At 41.2% G+C, this 27,027-nt stretch overlaps 1 protein-coding gene across 1 annotated transcript; it reads left to right on the forward strand.

Moving 5' to 3' along the window:
- Positions 1–827: 827 nt before the first annotated feature.
- On the forward strand, positions 828–26,651 carry zdhhc16b (zinc finger DHHC-type palmitoyltransferase 16b). Its single transcript, XM_017725373.2, has 10 exons — positions 828–975; positions 8,309–8,555; positions 9,392–9,586; positions 9,755–9,843; positions 12,396–12,424; positions 12,979–13,112; positions 19,155–19,240; positions 19,338–19,461; positions 21,423–21,493; positions 24,077–26,651. The coding sequence occupies exons 2-10, from the start codon at positions 8,316–8,318 to the stop codon at positions 24,177–24,179; spliced, it is 1,071 nt and encodes a 356-aa protein (XP_017580862.2). The 5' UTR covers positions 828–975; positions 8,309–8,315; the 3' UTR covers positions 24,180–26,651.
- Positions 26,652–27,027: the final 376 nt, after the last annotated feature.

Raw genomic sequence — 27,027 nt, forward strand, 5'->3', positions numbered from 1 at the left:
AAGTAATACTTGAATGCAGTCTTTACTTTGGAACTTAGGCGCTTTTTCTGGTCATTTGGTGTGTATTTGCCACATATGTAGCAAAAATTGGGATGGTTGACACAACTATGTCTATCCATGATGAAAAAGCAGTCCCTCAAGCTATAGAGCTACTATGCAGTCCCTCAAGCTGAAGAGCTACTATGCAGCTCTAACACAAGTGATTGGAAATGATCTTGGGTGAACAGATTGTTGCTTTCTCAGGAACATTTGCAGTGTGTTGTATTTGGTGCATTTGCCAAATATCTTGCTTTTTTTCATTTTCAAAAAACTATCTTTGAGGCTAGATTAGCAGTCAATGCCCCAGAAACACTATTCCATCACTTGATGTAGCACTAAAACTTTGTTTTTATCTATTGACGGATCAAAGCAGTCACTATAAGAAATTGCAAATTTCTGGCATTGTTGATTCTCAATATTGCCAGTTAAACTTTGGTTGATTGAATTTTAATGACCATATTTGGATTCAGCACCCCAAAATCACCCAAATTATCTGTTCAATTTCAAAATGAGAAAATATTACACTCTACATCTGCGAGAGAAGTGCCAGTACAGCAACACATTAGCTTAACATTGACATGTGCATAACTGAAGAACCAGACGTGCTAGAGAAATTCTGATTATACATGATTATACATGTTGACCAGTGTAATCACCATGGCTACTTAGAGGCTCCGTCTTTTTCTGGGCGTTTCTTGAGTGTCCACTGGGATACAAATCAAACGAGACAGCAATTTGGAGGCGAACCGGGACTCTTATTTTGACGTGTAGTGAGCGCTCAGGGCTCACTGAGCCAGGCCGTGCGGGAAGCAGCAGGGCGGCGAGGTGAGTGAGGCATCGCTGCCGTTCAGGAGAGCGGAGCGAGTCTGTAAACCGAATTTGGCCGAAAATGAGCTGAACTGGGCGCCGTGAAGGAGACAGTCTGGTAGTTTTACGGTAAGCAGCTTAAACCGCCTTATATACGAGTGGCGTTTGGGCTTAAAGCCGAAGCTGGTCTGTTGTGCTGCTTACTCGAATTTTCCGTTCCACCTTAAATGCTGCGGTTGCTATTTGTAGCGTTGTCATGTCCACGCCATACGGGTGCTTGGTTGCTGCACCATTTAAGGTGGAACGGGAAAATACGAAAAGCAAGCCAGCTCCCATCCATCCAGTACCTGACCCCTCTACTGCTCAATCAAATCCTCACAACAATGTTCAACAAGACGAACAATATGATTCTTTAAGGGTTCTTTACTAAGGGGAATTTCATGGGTCTTTGTGTGGTGAAATGGTTATTCAGTTTCACAGAGACGGTCTTGTATATAGTTCTATATGTAACCTTATTGAAAAGGGTCTAGGTAGCACCTAAAGAGGTTCTATAACACTCTTTAAAAATGGTTCTTCAAGGTTTCTTAGTAAAGAAAAGGGTGAATAGTAGAGAAAACGACCACTCAGAGAACCTATAATTAAAGATCTTGAATATATCTACATAACACCCAAAGGGGTTCCTATTGTTACGATGTCAAGCTTGTAACAGTACCAGAACCCTTTTTGATGCTGTATAGAACCATACCCAACACATTCTTCATGGATCTGAATGGTTCACCAAGCAAAGAACCATTTAAGCAGGTTAAAGTTGTTTTATATAGAACTCATGATCCCAAATAGGACATTTACATATCGCTGCTGTCGGATCGAAACCTCATATCTCCAAAATGGTAATTTTACAGGAGAGGGAATAAACCTGCTTTGCTTTTAATGGAAGTCAATGGAACCAGAATTTTTTCCAAGTCGTTTTGGGTTTGCGTTTCTTTTGCTCCATTCATCATGAAATTTACACACAATGTAAAGGGCGATGGGAAATTTCAAATTATGTCAAAAACTGAAAAACATAAAAAATGGAGATACGAGGTTTTGTTCTGAGAACAGTGATATACCTTCTTATGCAGCTGCGTATGCCTATTTGTTTATTTTGAAGTTATGAGGAGTGTTTCGGGGTGGGCTGCTTTTTAAATGAAGCACAGCCAATCAGAACAGAGCTCATTTGCATAGCTCAGTCTTAAAGGCACAGGCTGTTTGATTCTAAGGGATTAAATTGACAGCCGTGGGCCCTTTAAATGCTTGACCCACCAGGTCTGGTGTCAGTGATGATGCCGGAGCTGCTGCAGTAGAAAGTGAATATATGAGGAGTGAAAGTGCAGATGGTTAACAGAGACCGTGACAGTGACCCTGTGCTGTGCTCCAGCATGTCAGTCATAACCATGGCAGCGGAACTGGGGCAGGTTTTGGGTTTCTGTACACTTCAAGGGCAGACAGGTGGAGGACGGTGTGAAGGCTTTGTAGGTGTACAGTGTTGAGATGTTACCTACACGGTGAATTTGATTGACGTGCACTGTTAATCCCTTAAGTGTCGAAATCGCCATTTGGAAGAGTGCAAGTTTAATTATAGACCGTTTTACCAACAGCATTGGCTTCAGTTTTAAGTGGGGAAATTTTACCTAATAAAATGGAGTTTGTGACCCGCCTATAGAAATTGACCAATCAGGAATCAGAAGTAAATACTATATACATGACAACACAACCGCAACTAACTTCCAGTCAGACCATCACACTATAGCCAGCCTCGGGCAAAAAAAGTGGGACTACTGTTTTTTTCTCAGCCCCAAAACAGGCCTGGATCTTAAATTATAGAAAGTATATTCACTGTATTTCAAAAAGTATTCAGTCACCCATCTGAATCATTGAATTCAGGTGTTCCAATCACTTCCATGGCCACAGGTGTATAAAACCAAGCCCCTTTGCCTGCAGACTACTTCTAGAAGCATTAGTGAAAGAATGGGTTGCTCTCAGGAGCTCGGTGAATTCCAGCGTGATACCATGATCGGACGCCACCAGTCCAGCTGTGAAATTTCCTCACTACTAAATATTCCACAGTCAACTGTCAGTGGTATTATAACAAAGTAAAAGCGATTGGGAACGACAGCAACTCAGCCACAAAGTGGTTGGCCACGTAAAATGACAGAGCGGGGTCAGCGGATGCTGAGGCTCATAGTGCGCAGAGGTCACCGACTTTCTGTAGAATCAATCACTACAGATTTCCAAACTTCATGTGGCCTTCACATCAGCTGAAGAACAGCGTAGAGCGCTTCATGGAATGGGTTTCCATGGCCGAGCAGCTGCATCCCCAAGCGCAATGCAAAGTGCCGTCTAAAGCGCCGCCCCTCGATGCTAGACCAGTGGAGACGTGTTCTCTGGAGTGACCAGTCACGATTCTCCATCTGGAAATCCGATGGACGAGTCAGGGTTTGGCGGTTGCCAGGAGAACGGTACTTGTCTGGCTGCATTGTGTAAAAGTTTGGTGGAGGGGGGATTATGGTGTGGGGGTGTTTTTCAGGAGTTGGGCTCGGCCCTTTAGTTCCAGTGAAAGGAACTCTTAATGCTTCAGCACCAAGAAATTTTGGACAATTTCCTGCTCCCAACTTTGTGGGAACAGTTTGGGCATGGCCCCTTCCTGTTCCAACAGAACTGCGCACCAGTGCACAAAGCTAGGTCCATAAAGACATGGATGAGCCAGTTTGGTGTTAATAAACTTGACTGGCCTGCACAGAGTCCTGACCTCAACCCAATAGAACACCTTTGGGAGTCAGGCCTTCTCGTCCAACATCAGTGTCTGACCTCACAAATGCACTTCTAGAAGAACAGTCAAAAATTCCCATAAACACACTCCTAACCCTTGTGGAAAGCCTTCCCAGAAGAGTTGAAGCTGTTATAGCTGAAAAGGGTGGGCCAACATCATAATAAACCCTATGGATATTGCCATAGGGTTTTGGCAATATAGTCTGTCTTCCCTATTCCATTTCACCCTATTCCATCTTTCCAGTCTCATTTGTTTACAAAAGATCAAGGATTTTGCTGATTATTGATCACAGTTGGGTTCCGAGGCTGTTGAGCTTCGCTTTCAGAGACATACTGAAGCACTGTGTTGAAAGGCCACAAACTGAACAATGAGTAACTTTAACGAGCGCCAGTGGAGGTTTTACTGTCATTATTGTGTGAGGAGAATAACACAGTAAAGGCATCGAGTTTTTCACGCCACGTCATACGTCTTTATGTGTTAACATTCCACACAGACTCTAAAAGAAGGTCCGTCTCGATGTTTCAGCTTCAAATGATTTCAATCAACATCGTACTGCTGAAGATGTGATGATAGTAGTAGAACATTCACTCATAACCTCAGAGACGCTCCTTCACCAAGTTTAGACTGAGTTCTCTTTCAGTCATCAGAGTCATCCACTCGGGGAAGAAGCACAACCCACGCTACAGAATGTTCTGTGTGCAGTTATCAAATCATTTGGCAAATCCCAAAAACTTACACAGTGCAGCTTTCACCATTTAGTTTGTACAAAAAAACCTGAAAATCAGTTGGGGTTGCTCGTATTTTAGTTTGTGGTATATCATCCAAACCTACTGCTCCTGTTAGCTACGTTAGCTTTGTAGCTCCAGCGCTAAAATACAAGACTCAAACTTCAGACTTCAAACACGTCGCAGACTACATTTGTGATAACTGTGCAGGTCCGAACTGTTCCTTTAGTGTATATTTCATTTGTTTATAGTGGTTTTATTCTATAATTGCCTGTTTTCTCAACGTAGATTATGTGACCAGGGCCTGGATCAGGTATGCAAGAGGTTGTGGTGGAACACCTGCATTTAATTAAGGGCTTTCTCAGGTTTTCTTACGCCACATACAAGTTCAGCCTCTCCTGCTTGAGAGGCACTTAGAGCTTTACCTTCTCCTATTCCGAAATTAGCAGGAAGCAGTGAGACGACCCGTCGCTTTTGAAAGCCCCTTTAACAATTAATAAGCTGCAAGACGCACATAGGATGTGCTCTTATCTTCGGAGCCAATAACCTGCTCACTTTCATGAAATGATCCTGTATCAGGTGACTCCTTATTCTTCCCTGGAGGAAATTCGTTGAGTGCAGGGTTACAGTGGTCCTGCGTCTTCCGTTCCGAGTTGGCCGTGGTGATGGAAAGTGTATTGGGAAGAAATTACTAAAATATTTACAGGTTCTGGCTTTTCGTGAAGATTGAAATGAGCTCGTTTTCAAGATGCTTCCATTTATCTGAAAGGCAGATGTACCAGGATGTCCTTCGTCGTGATGGAGCGCTGCAGGACACGTCGGATGAAGACTGAAGACGTTTTCCTCCTTGATTAAGATGATTTAATGAGCTTTTTTCCGTCTTGAAGCCCTTTTTAATGGAAGCAGGAAATTAGAAACTGGGTAAGAATGATTATTTGTGAGTTTTGGCAAGTTATAGGAGGAGGTGAATGACTTGGTAGGACTATCTCTCTAATAAAAACAGATGAAATAGACTGAGAAACATCACGTTCCACCACTTCACCTTTCGCTGTCTTTTTTTTCGACAGCTCAGTTACTTTGAGTCTGTATTTACCTTCTAAAGTTGCGCAGTAGGAGGTTGTATTCTAGTTGTGCTGCAGGAAACCCTTACTGCCCCTTACACCGCTGAATAATTGGAGTAATTTTTGTCAGTTGATTGCTGGAATAGTCTGAATATGCTCCATCATAGTTTATTTATGATATCCATAAATAAGCTATGATCCAGATATACTGGAGATATATTATCCAGATATACTGGATTTTCAGTAGAAGGCTGTGTTTATATGTGTAACAGCAGTTATATGAGTTTATTTACAGTACTGTGCAGAAGTCAGAGATTGTTTTCATTATTTTAATTCCAGGAAAGTACAAGTTATTAATTTTTCAGCATCAGAAAGCAGATTTAACAGAAGATCCCACTCGTTCCCTTCATTCCAACTTCTGTTCTTCTCAGGATCCTCACTTTCAGCGCCTCAAAGAATCTGCAGACACGCCTCTAAAGTCTTCAGTCTTAGAAGCTGGTTCATGATTTTCTGAAGTAATCAAACCCATTCACTGGTGTTGAGGTCTGGACTCTGGGGTGGTCAGTCCATCGTTCAGCTTCTTTCTTTGAGGTGTCCATCTCCTTTTCTCAGTGAGGTTCTTCTCGATCACCCACAGCGCTGAGTGGGCTTCTCACAGTGGAAGGATGGACAGAAACACCTGTGGATGTTTTCAGATCTGAAGCAGCTTCTCCTCTCTCTCAGAGATCAAAGCGTTAAGTGCTGTTTATCTGATGGGGACGGTTGATGGGGTCGACCAGCTCTTCCAGGTGGTTGTTAGGAGTATCTGAACTCTATTTATTTTTTTTGTTCTCCTTCCTAATGTAAGTGTCTTGCATCTAATCTCCTCAGAAGTATCTCCTGAAACATGAGTAAGTTATACCTACTGCCAGTGTTGAGTGGAAATTAAATAAGTACAGTTCTCTGACTTTTGCACAGTGTTGTATACAGCGTGTTTCATTGATTTATAGAGAAGTAGCAACTAGGGCGGAATGATTTTGGAAGAATATCTAATTGCGATTTTTCTGACCGATATTGTGATTATGATTTTAATTACGATTGTTTTCTGTATTTTGAGGTTTGGGCCTTTTTGGGCTCAGAAGACCAGAATGTACTTCTTCTGGTTTGAGGCTTGAAGGTTTAACACAGTATCTAAGTTACATCGTACAACAGCCTGCCAGTTAATCGTGGTTGTGATGTCACAGCACATGGACGTTAAGCTGATTCGGATTAGTTGGATTAGTCGCAGTTCACCAGTTATTAGATTAAATTTCCTTTATTTAAAATGTGCAACGTATTAGCGTTGCTGATAACAGACTATAAGGTTATGATAATCTCATTTTGAATGCTATTTTTTTTTATATAAAAACGTTTAATCTTTCAGCCCTAATAGTAACATTTGGGAATCACATAGATAACTAACTAAGGATTCTAAGTGTGGGGAATTGTAGGCCTGTGTCGGTATAACTGCACTAAACAGTTAAACTGATGATTTAACATTCATTGCTATAGTAACAATAATGTTGACATTAGAGCCGTACGATATGGCATAAATATAATACCACCATATTATTCATGATACACGATATGTGACGAGATTTATTCTTCTGACTTCTGGAAAGTTGGAAGACAAAGTCGTGCCACATTTATTCATACTGTCTGTATTCTGTATTCTTGTATTCAGCATTTCACACCCTGCACTAAGGCCCAATTTCATTTCTCAATTCTACCCCTACCCCTTGTTTTCGAGTGTCTCCTCGTCCCTTAGAACTGAGTTACAGGGCAGGTCGTTGAGATCTTCCCTCTGAAATGGGACCCTCAAATAAAAAGAACATCACTTCATTAAGAGCTACTAGCGCTGCACTGTAGGCGACCCTGCCCGTCTGCAGTGACGGCAGAGGAGGGGAAATTTCAGCTCCTCACTGCTGGGCTTTAGTTGCATTTAGGGATCATACGCCTTCAAAGGGGGGGGCAGTTATTTATTATCACCCACCACTAATTCTTCAGTGATATGAAGCTGAAGTCAGATATTCTCCATATTCTCGTTTGAATTTTCCTGTTCTGCCTTAAATGGAGCAGCAGTTACATTTTGGTGCCTCTGATGTGAGAACTGCTGGACTATTTAAGGTGGAATGGGAAAGTTAGCTAGCTAGCTACCAAGAAGACATTACTATGCTATTAGTGATTTATTATGGTTGTTATGAAGAAAAATGACCAAAATACACTGAAACCACATTAAACTAAGATAAAACAGTGGTTATCGTTATAGTGGTTATTTTTTAACAGAGAAAATTCTCACATTTGTGGGTTTCTTTGGTTTCTTGTTCTCCAACTTTCTGGTTTAAATTTTTCTCATATCTCTCTGTTTGGAGTCTCTGAAAAACCTCTGTTTGGAGGGTCATGTAGTCTCAACACTTCACCTCACCCCTCTATCTCAACAAGAATCAGGACACCTTACCCCTAGACATGACGTGGAAAACGGAGGGGTAGGGCTGAATGGTAGGGGTGAGGGTGAAATGGGATTGGGCCTAAATCTGACTAAAGAAGGGGAATTATGCCATCTTTGTATTCAGTCATGCATTTGTGAGTGTTTAAGTGCTGATGATGTCCACAATACGCTCAGAAAAGGCATTGTAATGTAATTTATGTATTGTCATGTTGCCAAGCCCTGGCAGGCAGCGAATGAGTTCTGCTGTAACCTGTTTAATCTCAGGCGCTGATGTGCTCAGTTGTGTTTGTGTCGGTGACGCTGTGAAGCGGTTTGGTGTGAATGGATCCATGTTCTCTCAGGCCGCAGAGGGAGGAGGTTCTGTGTTTGATGTAGTCTGTATGTGGTGTGTGTGTTTCAGGAGGGGGATGCGCAGCTGGAAGTGGTACTTCTCCAGGGTCATGCACCTCTCCCTTTGCTGGTTCCGGCTGTGTCCGCGGCGGAGGCGGGCGAAGCGGCCCAGGAGACTCCGGGATCTGTGGAACTACGGAAAAGTGATCCTCAATTCCGTCTACTTCAACACCCTCACCAACTGGGACACGATCCTCGACTCCATGTTCGAACCCGTTTACTGGTTGGTGGACAACCTGACCCGCTGGTTTGGGGTGGTGAGTGACCCGATACGACTCGCAGTGCTGTAGTTCCTGCTCGATTTGTAGGTCAGGTCATGTTTAAGCATCTCGAGCACCAATATGAATAATGATACCAATAACTGGTGCCCAATAAATGTGAGAGTGCTGATATATTAGTGATTTCAATGAGCTAAAACTTCTGATAAACGATATCAGTTGATATAAGCTTCAGTGTCACAAATTTTTTTATTTTATTTAATCGATACACACTGACCACACATAACGTCATGGCCACCTCCTTGTTTCTGTGCTCTTTATACATTTTATAAGCTCCACTTACTGTATAGGTGCACTTTGTAGTTCTACAGTTACAGACTGTAGTCCATCTGTTTCTCTGATACTTTGTTAGCCCCCTTTTACCCTGTTCTTCAGTGGTCAGGACCCCCATGGACCCTCACAGAGCAGGTACTGTTTGGGTGGTGGGTCATTCTCAGCACTGTAGTAACACTGACGTGGTGGTGTGTTAGTGTGTGTTGCGCTGGTCTGAGTGGATCAGACACAGCGGTGTTGCTGGAGTTTTTAAACATTGTGTCCACTCACTGTCCACTCTGTTAGACACTCCTACCTGGTCGGTCCACCTTATAGATGTAAGCACACACACCGCCACCACGTCAGTGTAACTGCTGTGCTGAGAATGACCCACCACCCAAATAGTACCTGCTCTGTGAGGGTCCATGGGGGTCCTGACCACTGAAGAACAGGGTAACAAAGTATCAGAGAAGCAAATGGACTACAGTCTGTAACTGTAGAACTACAGAGTGCATAATATTTCATTTCCCATTTCTAACGCTCATCTGTCTGTCTCTCTGAAGGTGTTTGTCTGTCTGGTGATTGCTCTCACAAGCTCCGTGGTGTTGATCGTCTACCTCTGCGTTCTCCCGCTGATTATAGACACATACCCCACTCACTGGATCCTCTGGCACCTCTGTTATGGCCACTGGAACCTCGTAATGGTGGTCTTTCACTACTACAAAGCCACCACAACCTCCCCTGGACAACCTCCACAGGTGCCTACTGCTTTCTTCAGTGACTCAGGGGGGGGGCTTTAAATTGATTTGCTCCACCCAAGCTATGACCTTTGACCCACAAATTTTAATATTTTCAGCCAGCTGTGTTTATCTAGATGCATGACTAGTGCTGTTAAAAGAATTCAGCATTTATCTCTTTGCTTTCAGGAGAAGAGTGATATTCCTACAGTGACCATTTGTAAAAAGTGTATCGTTCCCAAACCTGCAAGGACGCACCACTGCAGTATCTGCAACAAGTAAGTAGAAGAATTTGAATATTCAAATTGTCATGAATAGTAAATTTGATATTGCAATATGAAAATTAGCTTCTCTTTAAGGCCAGAAACAACAAAACACAAGTACACAAATGACCGCTCTTGGACAATGCATAGCAAGCGCTTGGTTCTTTTGTACAAACTCACTGTGTGTTCTTATGTTACTGTGGCACCTAAAACCCTGTGAAGGGGGCACTAGAGGAAAAATCATAATGGACATAGTGGATCATATTTTTATGTTTATCTTTGCATGAAATTCAGCTGCTCATCTGTTATGATAGTTGAGAAAGCACACTGGTGGTACAAGACCCCTTTGACAGCCTTGGCTGTCGTTATAGCGCCCCCTGCTGTAACGCTCACAATGCAGCTCATGCTTGCATTGAAAATGCCATGAGCTGCTGAACTCTGCACTCCAGTGGAGGGCAACGTAGAGTTTGCGTCTTACATTTTGGTCAGAGTTTTTGCTTTGTTTAGTCTAAAGAAAGAAGCACAGAAAGACTACTGCAGCTACTTAAAGGCTACAGCACTCCAGACAAGAAGCTACACACTGCAGTGGGTGGCTAGTACAGAGCACAGCTATAGCACATAGGTAGCGTTGCAGAAAAGGGCCTATAAACAAGAAGCTGAAGTTGCTTTTACACTCCACTCGTAAAGATTTGGTGGAATAAAACTTTCTGTATAATTTAGATTATTTATACGGTTTAATATCAGTGACAGTTCAGTTGCATAGTGTCTTTGGAGCATCTCATGCAGCATCATTAGTTAACTGTAATGGATATGATCATCTCTCTGGAGTGATGATTCACACAGTATCTGGCAGTCTGACGAATTGATCTGGGTTTAGTAGATGCCAGGTGAACCTGCCTGAATGCAGTTCTGACTGCCGTATTTGGTGGAGGGGGAATAATGGGCCAGGGCTGTATTACATGGTTCCAGTGAAGAGAAACATTAATAATACAGCATACACCGATCAGGCATAACATTCTGACCACCTCCTTGTTTCTGCGCTCATTGTCCATTTTATCAGCTCCACTTACTATATAGGTGCACTTTGTAGTTCTGTAGTTACAGACTGTAGTCCATCTGTTTCTCTGATACTTTGTTAGCCCTCTTTTACTGTTCTTCAGTGGTCAGGACCACTGTGGACCCTCACAGAGCAGGTGCTATTCGGGTGGTGGGTCATTCTCAGCTCTGCAGTAACACTGATGTGGTGGTGGTGTGTTAGTGGATGTTGCACTGGTATGAGTGGATCAGACACAGCAGTGCTGCTGGAGTTTTTAAACACCTCAGTGTTGCTGCTGGACTGAGAATAGTCCACCAACCAAAAATATCCAGCCAATAGCGTCCTGTGGGCAGCGTCCTGTGGGCAGCGTCCTGTGGGCAGCGTCCTGTGGGCAGCGTCCTGTGACCACTGATGAAGGTCTAGAGGATGACCAACACAAACTGTGCAGCAGCAGATGAGTCATCATCTCTGACTTTACATCTACAAGGTGGACTGACAAGGTAGGAGTGTCTAACAGAGTGGACAGTGAGTGGACACAGTGTTTAAAAACTCCAGCAGCACGGCTGTGTCTGATGCACTCACACCAGCTCAACACACACTAACACACCACCACCATGTCAGTGTTAATGCAGTGCTGAGAATGACCCACCACCCAAATAGTACCTGCTCTGTGAGGGTCCAGGGGGTCCTGACCACTGAAGAACAGGGTAACAAAGTATCAGAGAAACAGATGGACTACAGTCTGTAACTGTAGAACTACAAAGTGCATCTATACAGTAAGTAGAGCTGATAAAATGGATAATGAGCATAGAAACAAGGAAGCTGGTCAGGATGTTATGCCTGATCGGTTTATAATAATATCATATAATATAATTATAATTACTGTAGAGACCTCTGTGCTTCCAACTTTGTGGAACAGTTTGATGATGAACTTCTTCTCGATGCTCGATGATGCCACCCCTGTACACAAAGCTACACACTTAAAAAGGATCGTTCTTCAAAGGTTTTTTAGTAAAGAAAATGGTTGTGTATAGAACCATGAACACAATTTGCATGATTAGAGAGTTATTTGCATTGTGAAATGGTTCTTCAGATTGATTGAGAATAAGATGTAGATCTTTTTGAAAAGGGTTCCACTACTGTTACAGTCTTGATGTATTAATAACAGAACCCTTTTTGGTGCTGTATAGAACTCTTTTCAAAAAAGTTCTCTACAGAACCTACACAAGACATTTTCCATCAGTCTAAAGAATCATTTCATGACGCACAGAGCCCTATAATCATGCAAAAAGGTTCTTTGAGTGTTCATGGTTCTATATAGAACCATTTCCTTTGCTAAAGAGCCCTTGAATAACCATCCTTTTTAAGAATATGTAGCTCATAAAGAAATGTTTTGGAAAGTTTTGTGTGGGAAAAACGTGACTTTGAAGGCATCGTTTATCACCACAACATGCAAAACATTCACTCATATAACAAAGTCTTTGTTTCTAATAGTAAATATTCCATATTCCATGTTTTCTGTTTCTTGCAGGTGTGTTTTGAAGATGGACCACCACTGTCGTATCCTTTTTTGTTATTGTTAATTTATTTATGGTACTGGGCGGCACGGTGGCGCAGTGGGTAGCGCTGTCACATCACAGGAAGAAGGGCCTGGGTTCGATTCCCCAACTCCTTTCTGTGTGGAGTTTGCATGTTCTCCCCATGTCTGCGTGGGTTTCCTCTGGGTTTTCCGGTTTCCCCCCACCATCCAAAGACATGCAGTCAGGCCATTTGGACATGCTAAATTGCCCCTAGGTGTGTCTGTCCGTCCGTCCGTCCGTGATGTACTGGTGACCTGTCCAGGGTGTATCCTGCCTTCCGCCCAGTGAGAGCTGGGATAGGCTCCAACACCCCCCGTAATCCAGAAGGCTAAGCATTTTAGATGCTGGCTGGCTGTCTGACAGGAGAAGCGGCTTGGATGATGTCTGTCTGTCTGTCTGGAGAAACGGTTTAGTTGGTGTGTGTGTATTTATGGTGCTAATTTATTTTATATATATATTTTTCTAGCTTTCTGAGCCAAATGTCATGATTTGAACGCTGTGTGTGGATTTTGTCCTTAACCCATCTCTCTGCAGCCTGGCTGAATAACTGTGTGGGCCACTTCAACCATCGCTACTTCTTTTCCTTCTGCCTTTATATGACCATGGGCTGCTTCTACTGCAGCATCAGCGCCAAAGACATGTTCTTGGACGCTTACAATGCCATCGAGGTAGGCATGAAATCAGCTCTCATATTGGGTTTAATCAAGGTCTTGTTCTTCGTTCAATAAAGCCTGATTCTTTTGTTTACTGTGCACTAGGCTTTATTCACAAGTACACCATTAGCTTTAATAGTGTGCAATAGTGTGCTTTGTGGAGATCTTATTATGCAGATTATTACGCATGATTTAATGACTGAAATCACATTGTATTAGTATAAAATTGTCAGCATTTATTCCTGTAGGTTCTATGTAGCATGAGGTGACTTAAGGGGTTTATTGCATTAGAGTTAATAAATTTTCAATAATAAGTCACTAAGACTTTAAGGTATGTTCTATAGTCTTAAATTATCACCAAGCAAGGCTTGAACAAGATCGTTCAGAATTATTAGACATTAAATGGTTCATTGTAGTCAGATGTCTTTACAGTGGTGTTGATAGGAGCCCTGGTGACTACAGTGCAAATATAGTACTGTGTGAAGGTTTTAGGCATCTAAGCAAATTTTTTAACAACTGACCTCAGCAGTGAGTTTATCACAATATACATTAGAATAAAGTCATATTCATAATTCAAATAAACATAAAAACAATAAAAAGTAACAAGAATTTCTTGGGTCCATATTTTTCCTTGACACCTTCACAGCCGCCAAAGAGACTTGTTAATATCATCAATTACATCATGAGCTCAATTTACTGAAGCACTGATTGGTCAAACCAGGAGTTTTAAACACTTAATACTTGTTTTTTATATATATATAAAATAACTAATATTCTGTACATTTTGTTTATTCAAATATTAACACTTTTCTTAGCAAATAAACACAAACTACACAAATAAATAGATTTTGAAAATGGGTCTTGGGTGCCTAATACTTTCACAGTACTGTATAGCCATTTTATTTCCTATCCAAAACCACGTATGAGCTTACACACTTCTGAGTTATTATGTAATATGTATAATGGCAAAATAGTGATTAAAAAGTTAATCTTCAAGGACTATTTTGCCTTACAACACTCAGCAGGTATCCTTCTACCACAAATGCATTAAACAATTAAATAAATAAATACATTTTAAGCCAAAGCCTGATCTTAACTGACCCAAAACATATCGGGGATCAGGCCACATATTAATTTCATGTAGGAACTTTCTGTGAGGGAACTTTTACAGGGGGACGTCTGGTTCCTATCACCACCACTGTGACTGACCACTCGGTCAGTTTCTTTAGAGCAGAGCGTTTCACACCAAACTGCTCTGAATGACTCTCTTTAGATCTTAAATTTCTACATAATTAACTGGTTTTGACAAATTGATGGAATTCCCCTTTAAAGATCCCCGAACTGAGTGTAAGTGGGTCCTCCACTCACGGAGTGGCGCTGTGACTGAATGAGCTGACTCCAGTGAACGGCAGGAGTCTAACGTTAGTCTTGAGACATGGTTAAACAATTAAGAAGTTCTTCATGTAAACTCAATTTGTGTCCCATATGCTAAAGATCATTTCCTAGCGTATTTGGGTGCCAAAAACCGAACGGATTATAACTGTACCTCAGACAACTGTACTAAAATTAATACATTAAAAACAATGAAATATTCAGATCTTGGATATTTATGAGGATTATGTTCTGATCAATTTAAAACCAAGGCATTAATAGAGATAGTAACAAGCTTAATATGTACACAGTTGTCATTTATAGGGTACGTTCTATTGGGAGTCTGTTCCAATCTCAAACACCTTAAATTCACACTTGTAAAAATAATATTTAAATTTTTTTCGTGTTTATTTTCATGTTTTTTTGTTTTTTTTTATTTCTTTTAAAGTGAAGTTGAAAGACTTGGATTTATTACGATTTTCATTTTTAAATAAAAAATTAAATTAAAAAAAATGCTATCCCAAGTTTTAGTCTGTAGGCAGAGCCTTATTTTAGCCCCGTCCCTGTATTTCAGAGCAGGAAGTGAGGCTGCATCCCTGTCCCTCATGGCCACATGGGAGCAGTTAGATCCCATTGTTTTGAAGTAAATGTGTCCCAAAGTCTGAAAGTCAGTGAGGTAACAATAGGAATCGCCATATTTTCTGCAGTTCAGCACTTTTTATTGTTTTAAGGTAAAATATAATTATTTTCTGTGTGAACAGCTGCTCAAAGCTGGGTTTGCTGAGTTTCTGAGCTCAAAATGAGCTGAAATTGTCACCGAAACAATCACGACTGAAACATTTGGTCCAGTTTGGTCAACTTATGATTGTTATTGTAGAGACTAAATGAAATGTTCACTTATTAGTTTTAATAAAATAAGCATAATTAAGGTTTAGAGTCACTCAGAGCAAAAGGGTTTTATTCTGAAGTCCAAGATCAGTTAAAAGTCCCAAATTTGTTTACCATTCAGGACAATGATCCATATAGACCAGACTTTGATCTAAATAAATGAGTACCATATATGTGCCGCTGGGTAGACCGGATGAAGTTCCACCTTAAATACTACATAATGGGTGTGTCTGCTGAACCATTTAAGGTGGAAAGGAAAGTTTTGAATAAGCCCTGAAATCCTTTTCTCCTCTTTTTGGGTCCGTTTGGTCTAAAATAAGATGGTAAAGCTCCGAAGTGTGAAGTTCACAGAATTCAGGATGTATTTTCTTTTTGTGTTCACATGCATTAATGTTAACTATATTATCCAGCATGCATTACGCAAACACGCCATACAACCAGTGGGAATCCCTGAGGGACTGTAAATGATGGCATGTAATGACCGTGTTTGCGCTGTTGTTCCTGCAGTCGTATGGCTATGCTGAGGTGTACCTGCAGGGAGAGCCAGTGTTTGGGGCGGGGGTCCTCTATAGCCTCATGCCCCCTGGATATGCTGCAGGGCAGGTAGCTCAGAGAGGCTGCAAGCACTCACTGGACAGTCTGAATCACCGTGGCTGCATGCAGTCGTCTATCCTCTTACCTATGTGGCTGGTTTTAAACGGCGTAATCTAAATGGCGGACGGACTCCAGGGTGGCAGAGCTAAGTGGATTTCACATCAAGCAGACTGTAGTCGTATTCAGGGAAGGTCCAAGATGTACCTGCTGTTCCAAGAGGAGCCAAGAGCTCAATCCACTTACCAGTGAACTTGCAGCTCTCTCCACATACTCAGTCCGCACTTTAGATTACATAAAGTGATCGCAGCCTGTGTTTGGTGCTGGTAGTGGGCGTGATGTGGTGGTGGTGCTAGGCTGGTCAGAACCAGAGGTGGGTGGATAAGAAGTATTACTGCAGTGAAACAGTGACGAGCGCAGTAAAAGTAAAGGTACCGTTCCAATGTTCCAGTGCTGCTCAAATCTTTCAGTTCCACCTTAAATAGTACATTATGGGTGTGTCTTTTCCACCATTTAAGGTGGAAAGGAAATTTTTGAATAATCCCTGAAATCCTCTTCTCTTTTGGGGTTCTTTTGGCCTAAAACAAGATAGTAAAGCTCAGAAGTGAGAAGTTCACAGAGTTCAGGATGTGTATTTCCTTTTTGTGTGTACATGCATTAATGTTAACTACATTACCCAGCATGCATTACACAAACATGCCATACAACCAGCGGGAATCCCTGTAATGTAGCCATGGAGTTCTAGGCTACACTTGTGCTGTAGAGGGTTCTATATAGAACCTTTTTGAAAAGGGTTCTATATAGCACCCAAGAGGGTTCTTCTGTTATAAGCCATGACAATAGAAGAATCTTTTGGGGTGATTATATAGAACCATTTTCAAAAAAGACCTATCTACAGCACATTTTCCACCAAGCTTAAGAACCATTTCACCATGCCAAGAACCCTTTAATGAAAATGGTTCTTTGCGTGTTTGTAGTTCTATACACAACCGTTTTCTTTATTAAGGAACCCTTAAAGCACCATCTTTTATAAGAGTGTAATTAATACAGACGGGATATTCGGCACCCTGGTGATCAAAACGCCTTTATGTATCGCCGAATGCTTGTAGCTCCTCCCACCTTCAAGATGCATCATCAGAAGGTGATTTTCCAGGAAATTAAAGGGAAATTCTGGCCTAATATGTGAGGTAACGTTACAAAGCACAGCAGTGCATTCCTCACAACTCAGGATGTGCGTTTCCTTTTTGTGTTTACGTTAATTAATGTTAAATACATTACCCAGCATGCATTACATGAACACACCATACAACCAGTGAGATTCCCTGTGGTGCCAACCAAGCGTGACTAATGTAGCCACTGACTAATGGGCTAATGATGATCCTATAGATAGTTCTATATAACACCAAAAAGGGTTTTTCCATTGTAACAAGCTTGACACCATAACAATAGAAGAACCCTTTTACGAAAAGGTTCTTTATAGAACCATCTATAGCATTAACCTGAAGAACCCTTTAAATGACGCAAAGAACCCTGTAATCATGCAAAACGGTCTCTTGAGTGTTCATGCTTCTATATAGAACCATTTTCTTAGCCAAAGATCCCTTGAAGAACCATCTTCATTAAGCGTGTAATAAATACAGGCAGGATATTACATTTATATATCTGCTCCAAAGGCTTGTAGCTCCTCCCATCTTCAAGATGCATCATCAGAAGGTGATTTTTGTCTGTAAACAGCTCCAGGGGGTTCTGTGGTTCCACTGCGAAGGCGGAGAGTAGGAATATTCTTGATTAGGCACAGATGAAGCCGTAGCTAGATTTTTTTTATTTAGGCCGCATTGACCCTTTAATTAAAAAATGGAGTTGTCACCTAAACGTTAATGACTAAAATGGGATGTTTGATCATTTGAGAATACTCAGGAAAGTAGGAATTTACCAGAATGTTTTCCAGATTAAATGGGACTAATACCTGCCCACCTCTGGTCAGAACACTTGGTGTAATGTATAAATAGTAATATAAAAGCCTGAAAGCCGTAACTGTTTGCTAGTTTTCCAGTATGAACCTTGTGTTGCCACTTAGAACTCATTTTTTTAAATACCCGCTTCTTTGTGATATAACTAAACATGTATGTTTCTCAGTGCTGGACGAAGTACACAAACCCTGTACTTGAGTTAAAGTAGAGACACCCGAGGTAAAATATCCAGTAAAAGTAGAAGTTCCTCCCTTTAGACCTCCACTTGAGTAAAAGTACTAAAGTATCTACCTTCAAATGTACTTAAGTATCAAAAGTAAAAGTACTAAAAGAGTAATTATGGCTCTGATGTCCTGTTATCATTTTTATAACAAGACTCGCTTCACAAACTCATTTTAGGTGAAAATCCTCCAGTGTCTCTCTTGGTAAACCAGTCTTTTAATAGAACGTCATTAATTAGTGACACTGACGTCTATTAAAATGATCATAAGCACAAAACACTGAAGGTAAACAGCTTCTATCAGGGAGAACCGAGTGGCTCTGAAATCACTTTTACAGACAAGCAAAGTTTCAGTTTAAGATTTATTTACAACTTAGTTCCAAGTTTAAGTTGAATAAAAACTGGCTTTAAACTCAGGATCACAAATGAGCTCCTTTACTATGTTGATCTGTAGGCCTCTGTTCATAAACATAAACCAGCCCAAACTAATTTATTATAAAATGAAATGGTGTTTGTATAAATTCAGAAAAAAGCCGTGTCGGTCACGACTGCATATGTGGACATATTTCTATATTGTGCTCTATTTAAACAAAGTTAGGTTAGTTCATCATTTATGTTGAACAGACTCTCCCAAAATTTTATGCCGCTGCGCTGACATTGAACCGTGTGCTGCACTGGGTCAGTATGACCACCAGGTCAAAACAAGCTCTGAACAAAGTGACCGCTGTGCCCTGATTGGTGCCCTGGCTTTGCGCTTCTTTCATTTTGACATGTTACATTTTAATACGCACAGAAACCAAAAGGAACGACAGATTTCTCAAATTGTAGCGGACTATTGGACTTTAAAATGTAGTGGAGTGAAAGTAAAATGTCGCCCAGAATGGAAAAATTTTAATTACATTTACTTAGTTACTGTCCACCACTGACGTTTTTTAGATATTTCCATAAGTGCTTGTTTACTTTTTATGAAATTTTCTTGTAATTCTTTTCTTCTTTTTTACTCTATTTGCCCCCAAGAGCTATTATCAGACTCCTCACCCTCCGTTCACATCTCAGGAGAGGTTGTTTCATAAGAGCCTTCTGTACCTGTGGGTGCTCACCAGGTAAGACTCTGCTTTGCTTCTTTAAAACTCCGCTTTGCTTCTTTAAAACTCCTCTGAAGGGTCAAGGCATTTAATGAAATGTTTTTATTGATCTCAGCTCTGTGGCGCTTGCCCTGGGAGGTCTGACCATCTGGCATGCTGTGCTCATCACCAGAGGTGAGACGAGCGTGGAGAGACACATCAACCGCAAAGAGAGGAAACGGCTGAAGGAGCGGGGCAAGGTGGGCTTCTTATTCTAATGATAATCTTTTTTCCCTCTAGATGTTCTCATTCACACCTGTAGAGCTTCAGTGGAAGGCAGGCTGTCATGTTTACCATAACTTGGAATTTCAATTTGCAAGAAAAATAAATAAATAAACGAATTAATAGCACAGGTAATGCACTTGAAAGGTGTCCTCCAACACAATTATAAAGATTTGCAGCTCATGCCATGTTATCCTCGCTAATTTTGGCAGCATGCTTGAGAGAACATGAGAAACACTTGAGAAACATTTGTTGTTGTTTATCTCGCTATAAACAACATCCAAACCCCTCCAGAAACCAGGGGGCAGAAGGTGACATTTAGCCAGTGGACTTGACACAGTTTTATAGGCTGGACTGACCAGACTGATGTCAAGATTAGGCCCAGTCTGTACATGATATGTGACAGGTGTGACAGACGTGACCATGTAGGAATAAACCAAAATAGGCAGAACAGAATGTTCTAGATACAAACACAGCACAGTCACACACAACACTGTATATAATGATAATCAATAACACAGCACGAAACACCAGGGGTGGGAATCCCAGGGCCTCTCATGATACAATAGTATCATGATACATTGGCCACAATAATGGTGGGATCACAATACTGCGATATCTGTGTAACTGAAGGAGATAAAATACTCCTGAAAAGGTAAATAGCAGGAATTATGTATTAATTTGTGTAAACAATGTACAACAAAGCACAGAGCTTAGCTTTAACACTGACTGTATGCCATCGTTCCAGTGTAAAATGGCCATAAACTGCCAGAAAGCAGAACAGCTCGGGTAAAATGTCTAAAGGTAGAACACGACTGTGCCTCATTAAAACCAGTGTGTAGCCTCTTATGCCCTCCTTGGTTCCAAACCGCACTTCATGTTCTTCATAGCATTCATATTCCATAAGCTACATTCAGAAGCTGGGCATCATATGAGGCTGTAACTCTTCTTTCCAGTCAAATAGATGGTGACGTCATTTTAAACCCTTATAATAAAAGAAGCTGAACTCCGTTTGTTTTTCTACTGAAAGTCGACCCATTTTTCCCCAAATCTGGGCTATAAACTATAAACAGACGGCATCTCTTCAGTGATCTGCTCTGTAAACATTACTTTTATAAAATAATGCAAAGAGCGTCTGAGATTTTTGGCTTTCAGCAGTAAATTGTAAGGATATAGTAATATGTGTAGATCATAAAACACATTCTGTTCATTTGAGGGAAACCTTTACAATAAATAAATAAATAAAAAGTTGTTACTGAATAATTTATGTCACGATTTGGTCAAAAAATTTCAGATGGGCAAACCAAAATATACCCTGGAGAATAGGAGGTTAAAGCATTTGGCAAAAAGCTCCTTTTCCCACTACACTTTATGGGTGAAGGTCCCTTCGAAACAATCCCAGCGATAGACTTAGTAATACTGGAAGCCCTCGGGGATGCAAAAGCTGTATTCATTGTAGGCCGACATTGAATTGAGGCAACGTCAGCTGTTTTCTCAACAAGCAGATCAGAATAATGGTAATAAAAGCAGAATAAGCCGCTGTGTTGCCCCTGTACTTTATTTTAATGAGACACTACTTCTTTGTTTATTTAATTTGCCCCGTCAATCCTATGAAAGCCGAAGTGGCCCAGACCTTGGGTTTGAAAGAGGACGGTTTCTCCCCATTATTGGCCATTTCTCCCCTGTCAGCTTCATTTTCTGCACCGCAGGTTTACACTATTCATTCAATTAACGGCTTAGCGTCACCATGTGGAGTCATTAAGTAGTGCATCGATAATGTATCGCAAAACAAAGTGATGTTTTATCCCACCCCTACTAAAGCCCCTACACAGCAATGCATTGCAACGCTAATTGTCATTTTTGACTTTAAAACATGTTGGATTACAAGCACTAAAGCACTACTTATAGTAATAATAATAATAATAAATTGTCTTTCTAGGTGTTCCGGAATCCATATCACTATGGAAAAATAAATAACTGGAAGATACTCTTTGGTGTAGAGAAGTCCAGGTATGATTTTTCCCTTTGTGCATCTTTTCACTCTCTAACAGAGTCTGATACAGATTGTGTTATGTTTTTATTAGGCCTGGTGCTATAATTACATAATCACTTGACTGCTGTTATTTAAGCTGCCTGCAGTCGTTTTCCAGTGTGGTTTGGTTTCGCTGTCATTTTGTGCCACAACAAGCAAAATGTGGACACTGTGTTTGACTGGATTGAGGCAAATAAATGGAATAACAGAAAGCAGTAAATGCGTTAATGAGATGCATCGTGCGACTTGGTTCTGACTTCTGACTTGTTTTTCCAACATGTTTAGAGGGCAGCACTGAGGAACGTTTGTTTATTAGTTAGCTGTGTAGCTAATTCTAATTCTCTTAAACTCTCCTCTAAAGGCTTTTCATAGAACATGATCCTCATATGTTTCATATCTAAATGCTCTGTTATCTTCATTCCATCTACTTTCCAAACCCGCTGCAGCAGCTGCAGCAGCTTCAGCAGCTGTAAACTCTCTGACGCCGTTTCACACGAGTCTCCGATGTGAACTGAATGAAGAATGAAGGGTTTCCGGCGTGATGGTCAGTCCTTAGTGATTTCCTGAGTGTTCTTCGGTCAGTTTCACACAGAATGTAGACGGACCTACAAATCCACCAGCATCCACCAGAGGCAGATGACATGCATCTCAGACCCTCTTCATAGGCTCATAACTCCGCATGAGCTGGAATGGAAAGGGTGGTTCTATGCATTAAGGAAGGATTTGAACTGGATTTCTGAGCTGGATCATCACAGAGATACAGACACAGATATAGAAACAGAGAATTTGACACCAGGGTGAGTTCATGGACCCCAGAGGGTTAATCAGCTGCTGTGACAGCCCTGGTTCTTATAGAGGAAATCCAGTGAAAGTACAGGTGCAAATGGTTATTTATTATTCAGTGATATGCACATAGTAAAAAGAGTTTTTTTAGGGTCAAAATGATACAATAATTTGGTGACCAATACAACTTTTAAAGAGCTAAAAAAACAGCTAACAGAAAATATAGCCCAGTATTTATATATTAATTTTAAACTCCAGTAGTTTTATATGTAATCAGTCATTCAGAGTGGTTTGGTGTATAATGCCCTGTTTACAGTGGTGGTGATGGGAACCAGATGTCCACCTCTAAAAGCTCCCTCACAGAAAGTTCCTATATGAACTTGATGAACTCCATTCATGGTGGAGGGATACATGCGGGGCGATGTGTGGCAAAATAGTCCCCAAACAAAACTTATTATTCCAGATTTTCCATCATCAACATTCCATATAAACTCAGAAGACGTGTAGGTTCTCTGGTGGTTCTGGATGGTAAATAAAATGTCTATATTCTGAGTTGTAGTCATGGTGACCCCTGGTTCCCATCACCACCACTGTAAAGAGCCATTTCACACCAAACCTCTCTGAATAATTTGAATGATGCTGCAACCAAAAATGTTAGTATTAATTGCTGTATTTACAGACATTTTTTAGCAAACACAATTAAAACAACAGGCATTTTCCAAAAAAAAGAAAGAAAGAAAGTAAGTAAATAAATAAATAAAATTACTCAGGTATTCACTCATCCATCCAAATCATTGAATTCAGGTGTTCCAATCTCTTCCATGGCCACAGGTGTATAAAACCAAGCCCCTAGGCCTGCAGACTGCTTCTACAAACTTTAGTGAAAGAATGGGTCGCTCTCAGGAGCTCAGTCAATTCCAGTGTGGTACCGTGATCGGACGCCACCTGTGCAACAAGTCCAGCTGTGAAATTTCCTCACTACTAAATATTCCATAGTCAACTGTCAGTGGGATTATAACAAAGTGGAAGCAGTTGGGAATGACAGCAACTCAGCCACGAAGTGGTCGGCCACGTAAAATGACAGAGCGGGGTCAGCGGATGCTGAGGCTCATAGTGCGCTGAGGTCGCCGACTTTCTGCAGAGTCAATCACTACAGACCTCCAAACTTCATGTGGCCTTCAGATCAGCTCAAGAACAGCGTAGAGAGCTTCATGGAATGGGTTTCCATGGCCGAGCAGCTGCATCCAAGCCTTACATCTCCAAGCGCAATGCAAGTGTGGAATGCAGTGGTGTAAAGCGCCACCACTGGACTTTAGAGCAATGGAGACATGTTCTCTGGAGAACAGAGAACAGACGAGTCTGGGTTTGGCGGACAGCCCCTTCCTGTTCCAACATGACTGCGCACCAGTGCACAAAGCAAGGTCTATAAAGACATGGATGAGCCAGTTTAGTGTGGAAGAACTTGACTGGCCTGTGCAGAGTCCTGACCTCAACCCGACAGAACACCTTTGGGATGAATTAGAGCGGAGACTGCGAGGCCTTCTCGTCCAACATCAGTGTCTGACCTCACAAATGTGCTTCTGGAAGGAACAGTCAAAAATTCCCATAAACACACTCCTAACCCTTGTGGAAAGCCTTCCCAGAAGAGTTGAAGCTGTTATAGCTGCAAAGGGTGGGCTGACATCATATTAAACCCTATGGATTAAGAATGGGATGTCACTCAAGTGCATATGCACTTTTTATTTTTTGTATTATTTTATTTTTATTCTCTCCAACAGTCACTGGTTAACGCGGGTGCTCCTGCCCTCTAGTCACCTGCCCTGCGGAGACGGGATTGTCTGGGACAGCCCTCTGCGTAGAAAGGAGGCCATGGCCATATGAGCTCCCAGTCACACAGAATGGACCCACATTTAAATCCAGACCTTCACCAGCGGAACCGGTGGAATCGCTGCAGCTCGTGAAAAGGAGAGAATCTGCACTGCTGTGCCGCTGAACCTCTGCTCCTCTTCAGCCTCATCACCAGGAGAACCTGTTCCTGTGTGTGTGTGTTTGTACTGTAGTGTATTAGTGAGTCTCAACTGTGTACCGAGTTCAGAACCTGCACTTGGTGCCAAAGATCTTCTGCAGAAAGATCTGAATGGGATCATAACCAGTGTTTTATAGAATTAGAATATTTATTAAAATATTAAACTCTTAGAAATAAAGGTGCCAAAGAGGAGCGATGCCATAGATGAACCACTTCTGGTTCCCTAAAGATTTTGGATGATATTTCTTTGAAAAAAACTTTTTTTTTTTTTAACCCTCCTGTTGTTTTCACATTTACTGATATATAACATCTTTGAGGTCAATTTGATGCCAGCAATTTAAACCTCTGGGAAATGTAACACCCCTCCATGTGGTGTGAACTATCGGTGGTTCTCGCACTGCTACAGGTCAGGGTCCTAAAGCAGGGGGAAGCCTTTTAAACACAGTGACCTCATTTAAAACATCCAAAACAAATGTGTAAAATTAAATTTTTTTTTTGCAGTTAAAACATCAAATTGACCCCAAACAGATGCATAGAGAATGTATACATAAACATATCAGCTTCTTCATTTTATGTTGACTCAGTTGTCACCATATTTGACCCCATTCAGTGTTTAACAGTATCAGTGTGACTGTGTTAAACAGGGTCCAGTTGAGCCCCAAAGACAATAGGAGGGTTAAAGTAATGGATTGTTAATTGGTTCTGTACTTAGTTCCTTATATCCATTTCACAATAGGGATGCACCAACCATGAATTTTCAGATTTCTTTACAGTTAAACTAGTGATTTTTAATTTCTTTTTTATCAGCGTTAGAAGCTCAAACTGGCTGAATCTCAAAGGGCTCCCCACTCCCTGATACAGTGCACTGAACAGGCCATGAAACTTGCTTCTACACCCAAACGGTGCAGTGTTCTAGAATGTGTTCTATAGCGAGTCATGCCGCTTATAGTGGAGTATAAATGGCTTTCTGTAGGACATATAAAGCACTGCTTGGCTTTAAAAGCCAATTTCATGACCTACATGGTGCACTACATAGGGTTGAAATGTGCTAGACTTCCAGTACTTTCTATTATTTCATTATGAATAACCTTATTTGCTCTTTAAAGGAATGGCTCTGAAAATCTTCTTAACCAGTTTCCACTTACCCCAATTATGTAGTTGAGACATGTTTAATGTCCAAATTTAGCATCTGTAGCAGGTGGAGCTGCAAGGTGAATGATGCTTAAACAGTCAATTGTCACCCAAATCTTTTCTGTGAAAACAAAAAATTACTATGAGCTATAAAAATGAATAAAACTTCACCATGTAGCTGAACTAACCAGTGTTCCCAATTCAGGGGCTGGATCCTTTGAAGGCTGCTTAACTGAAATGAGACGGTCATGAAACGCCGCTCCTGTCAATTTCTGTAAAGTTCTTTAAAGATGGAACCAGAAACTTTGATTTTAGCTGTTTGTTTTTCATTTATTAGAGCTGGAGATGCTTCACTGTCGACTGCTGCAGAGTTTTTTTAATATAATTCTTGTATAATTAGCTATTCGCCTCAGTTTAAACCCAATATTTATTATATTTATATAAGTAACATATAAAAGTGTCTCTTCAGCCGCCAGTGGCTTCTCTGTTGATGCCACCCATTGGATCCTTTGCTGCCCTGAAAAAGGACACATTTCACGGCCACATATGAAGGAGCCTTTGAAATGCTACGGCCTCGTTGCGCCGCTGTGACACAATCGGCCTTCCAGTGCAGCCTCTGAAGGATGCAGCCCCTGAATTAGGACCCATTGGAAGTGCAGCTGGGCAGACGCTTTACAGAGTAATTGACTGAGTGATGTGTGCAGGCGAAGGAGAGGCAGAGTTTAGCACAACACCAGGGGGCGTTCAGTCTTGAAACACTGCTGTTTTCCTGCAGTTTCTGGATTGAACGACTCGTTTTATTGTGCGACGGGTTTCGAGGTACGTTTTCTCTCGTTTGCTGGGCATCAGAACTGTTACCCAATCAGCAGCAATGTGTATGTTAACCCTGCCGTATTAAAAAGTGCACATGAGGGTTCTAATAAAGTTCCCTACAAATAAGGCTGCTGCAGCTCAGTGTTCCCAACAATTAAAAACATATTTTTAAGTGTTAAGAACATAAAGAAACCCATTTCATCTCTAAATATTGTTCAAAAAGGACACTAAGGCTTGGTCCCATTTCTTAGTTCTACTCCTACCCCTTGTTTTCGAGTGTCTCCTCACACCTTAGAACTGAGTTACAGGATAGTGGTTGAGATCTTCCCTCTGAAATGGGAGCCTCAAATAAAAAGAGCATCACTTCATTAACAGCTACTAGCGCTGCTCTGTAGACAACCCTGCCCGTCTGCCATGACAGCAGAGGAGGGTAAAATTCAGCTCCTCACTGCTGGGCTTTAGTTACATTTAGGGATCATACGCCTTCAAAGAGGGGGGCAATTATTTATTATCACCCACCACTAATTTTTCAGTGATATGAAGCTAAAATCAGAGGTTCTCCAGTTTCTGGTTCTGATTTTCCCATTCCACCTTAAATAGAGCAGCAGTTACATTCTGAAATGCTGGACTATTTAAGGTGGAACGGGAAATTTAGCTCCTGAGACATCAGGACTGATAGTGATTTATTATGCTTGTTATGGAGAAAAGGACCAAAATACACTGAAACCACATTAAGATAAAATGATGGATATTGTCATT

This window comes from Pygocentrus nattereri, chromosome 13 (assembly GCF_015220715.1).
Source record: "Pygocentrus nattereri isolate fPygNat1 chromosome 13, fPygNat1.pri, whole genome shotgun sequence".
Taxonomy (NCBI): Eukaryota; Metazoa; Chordata; class Actinopteri; order Characiformes; family Serrasalmidae; genus Pygocentrus; species Pygocentrus nattereri.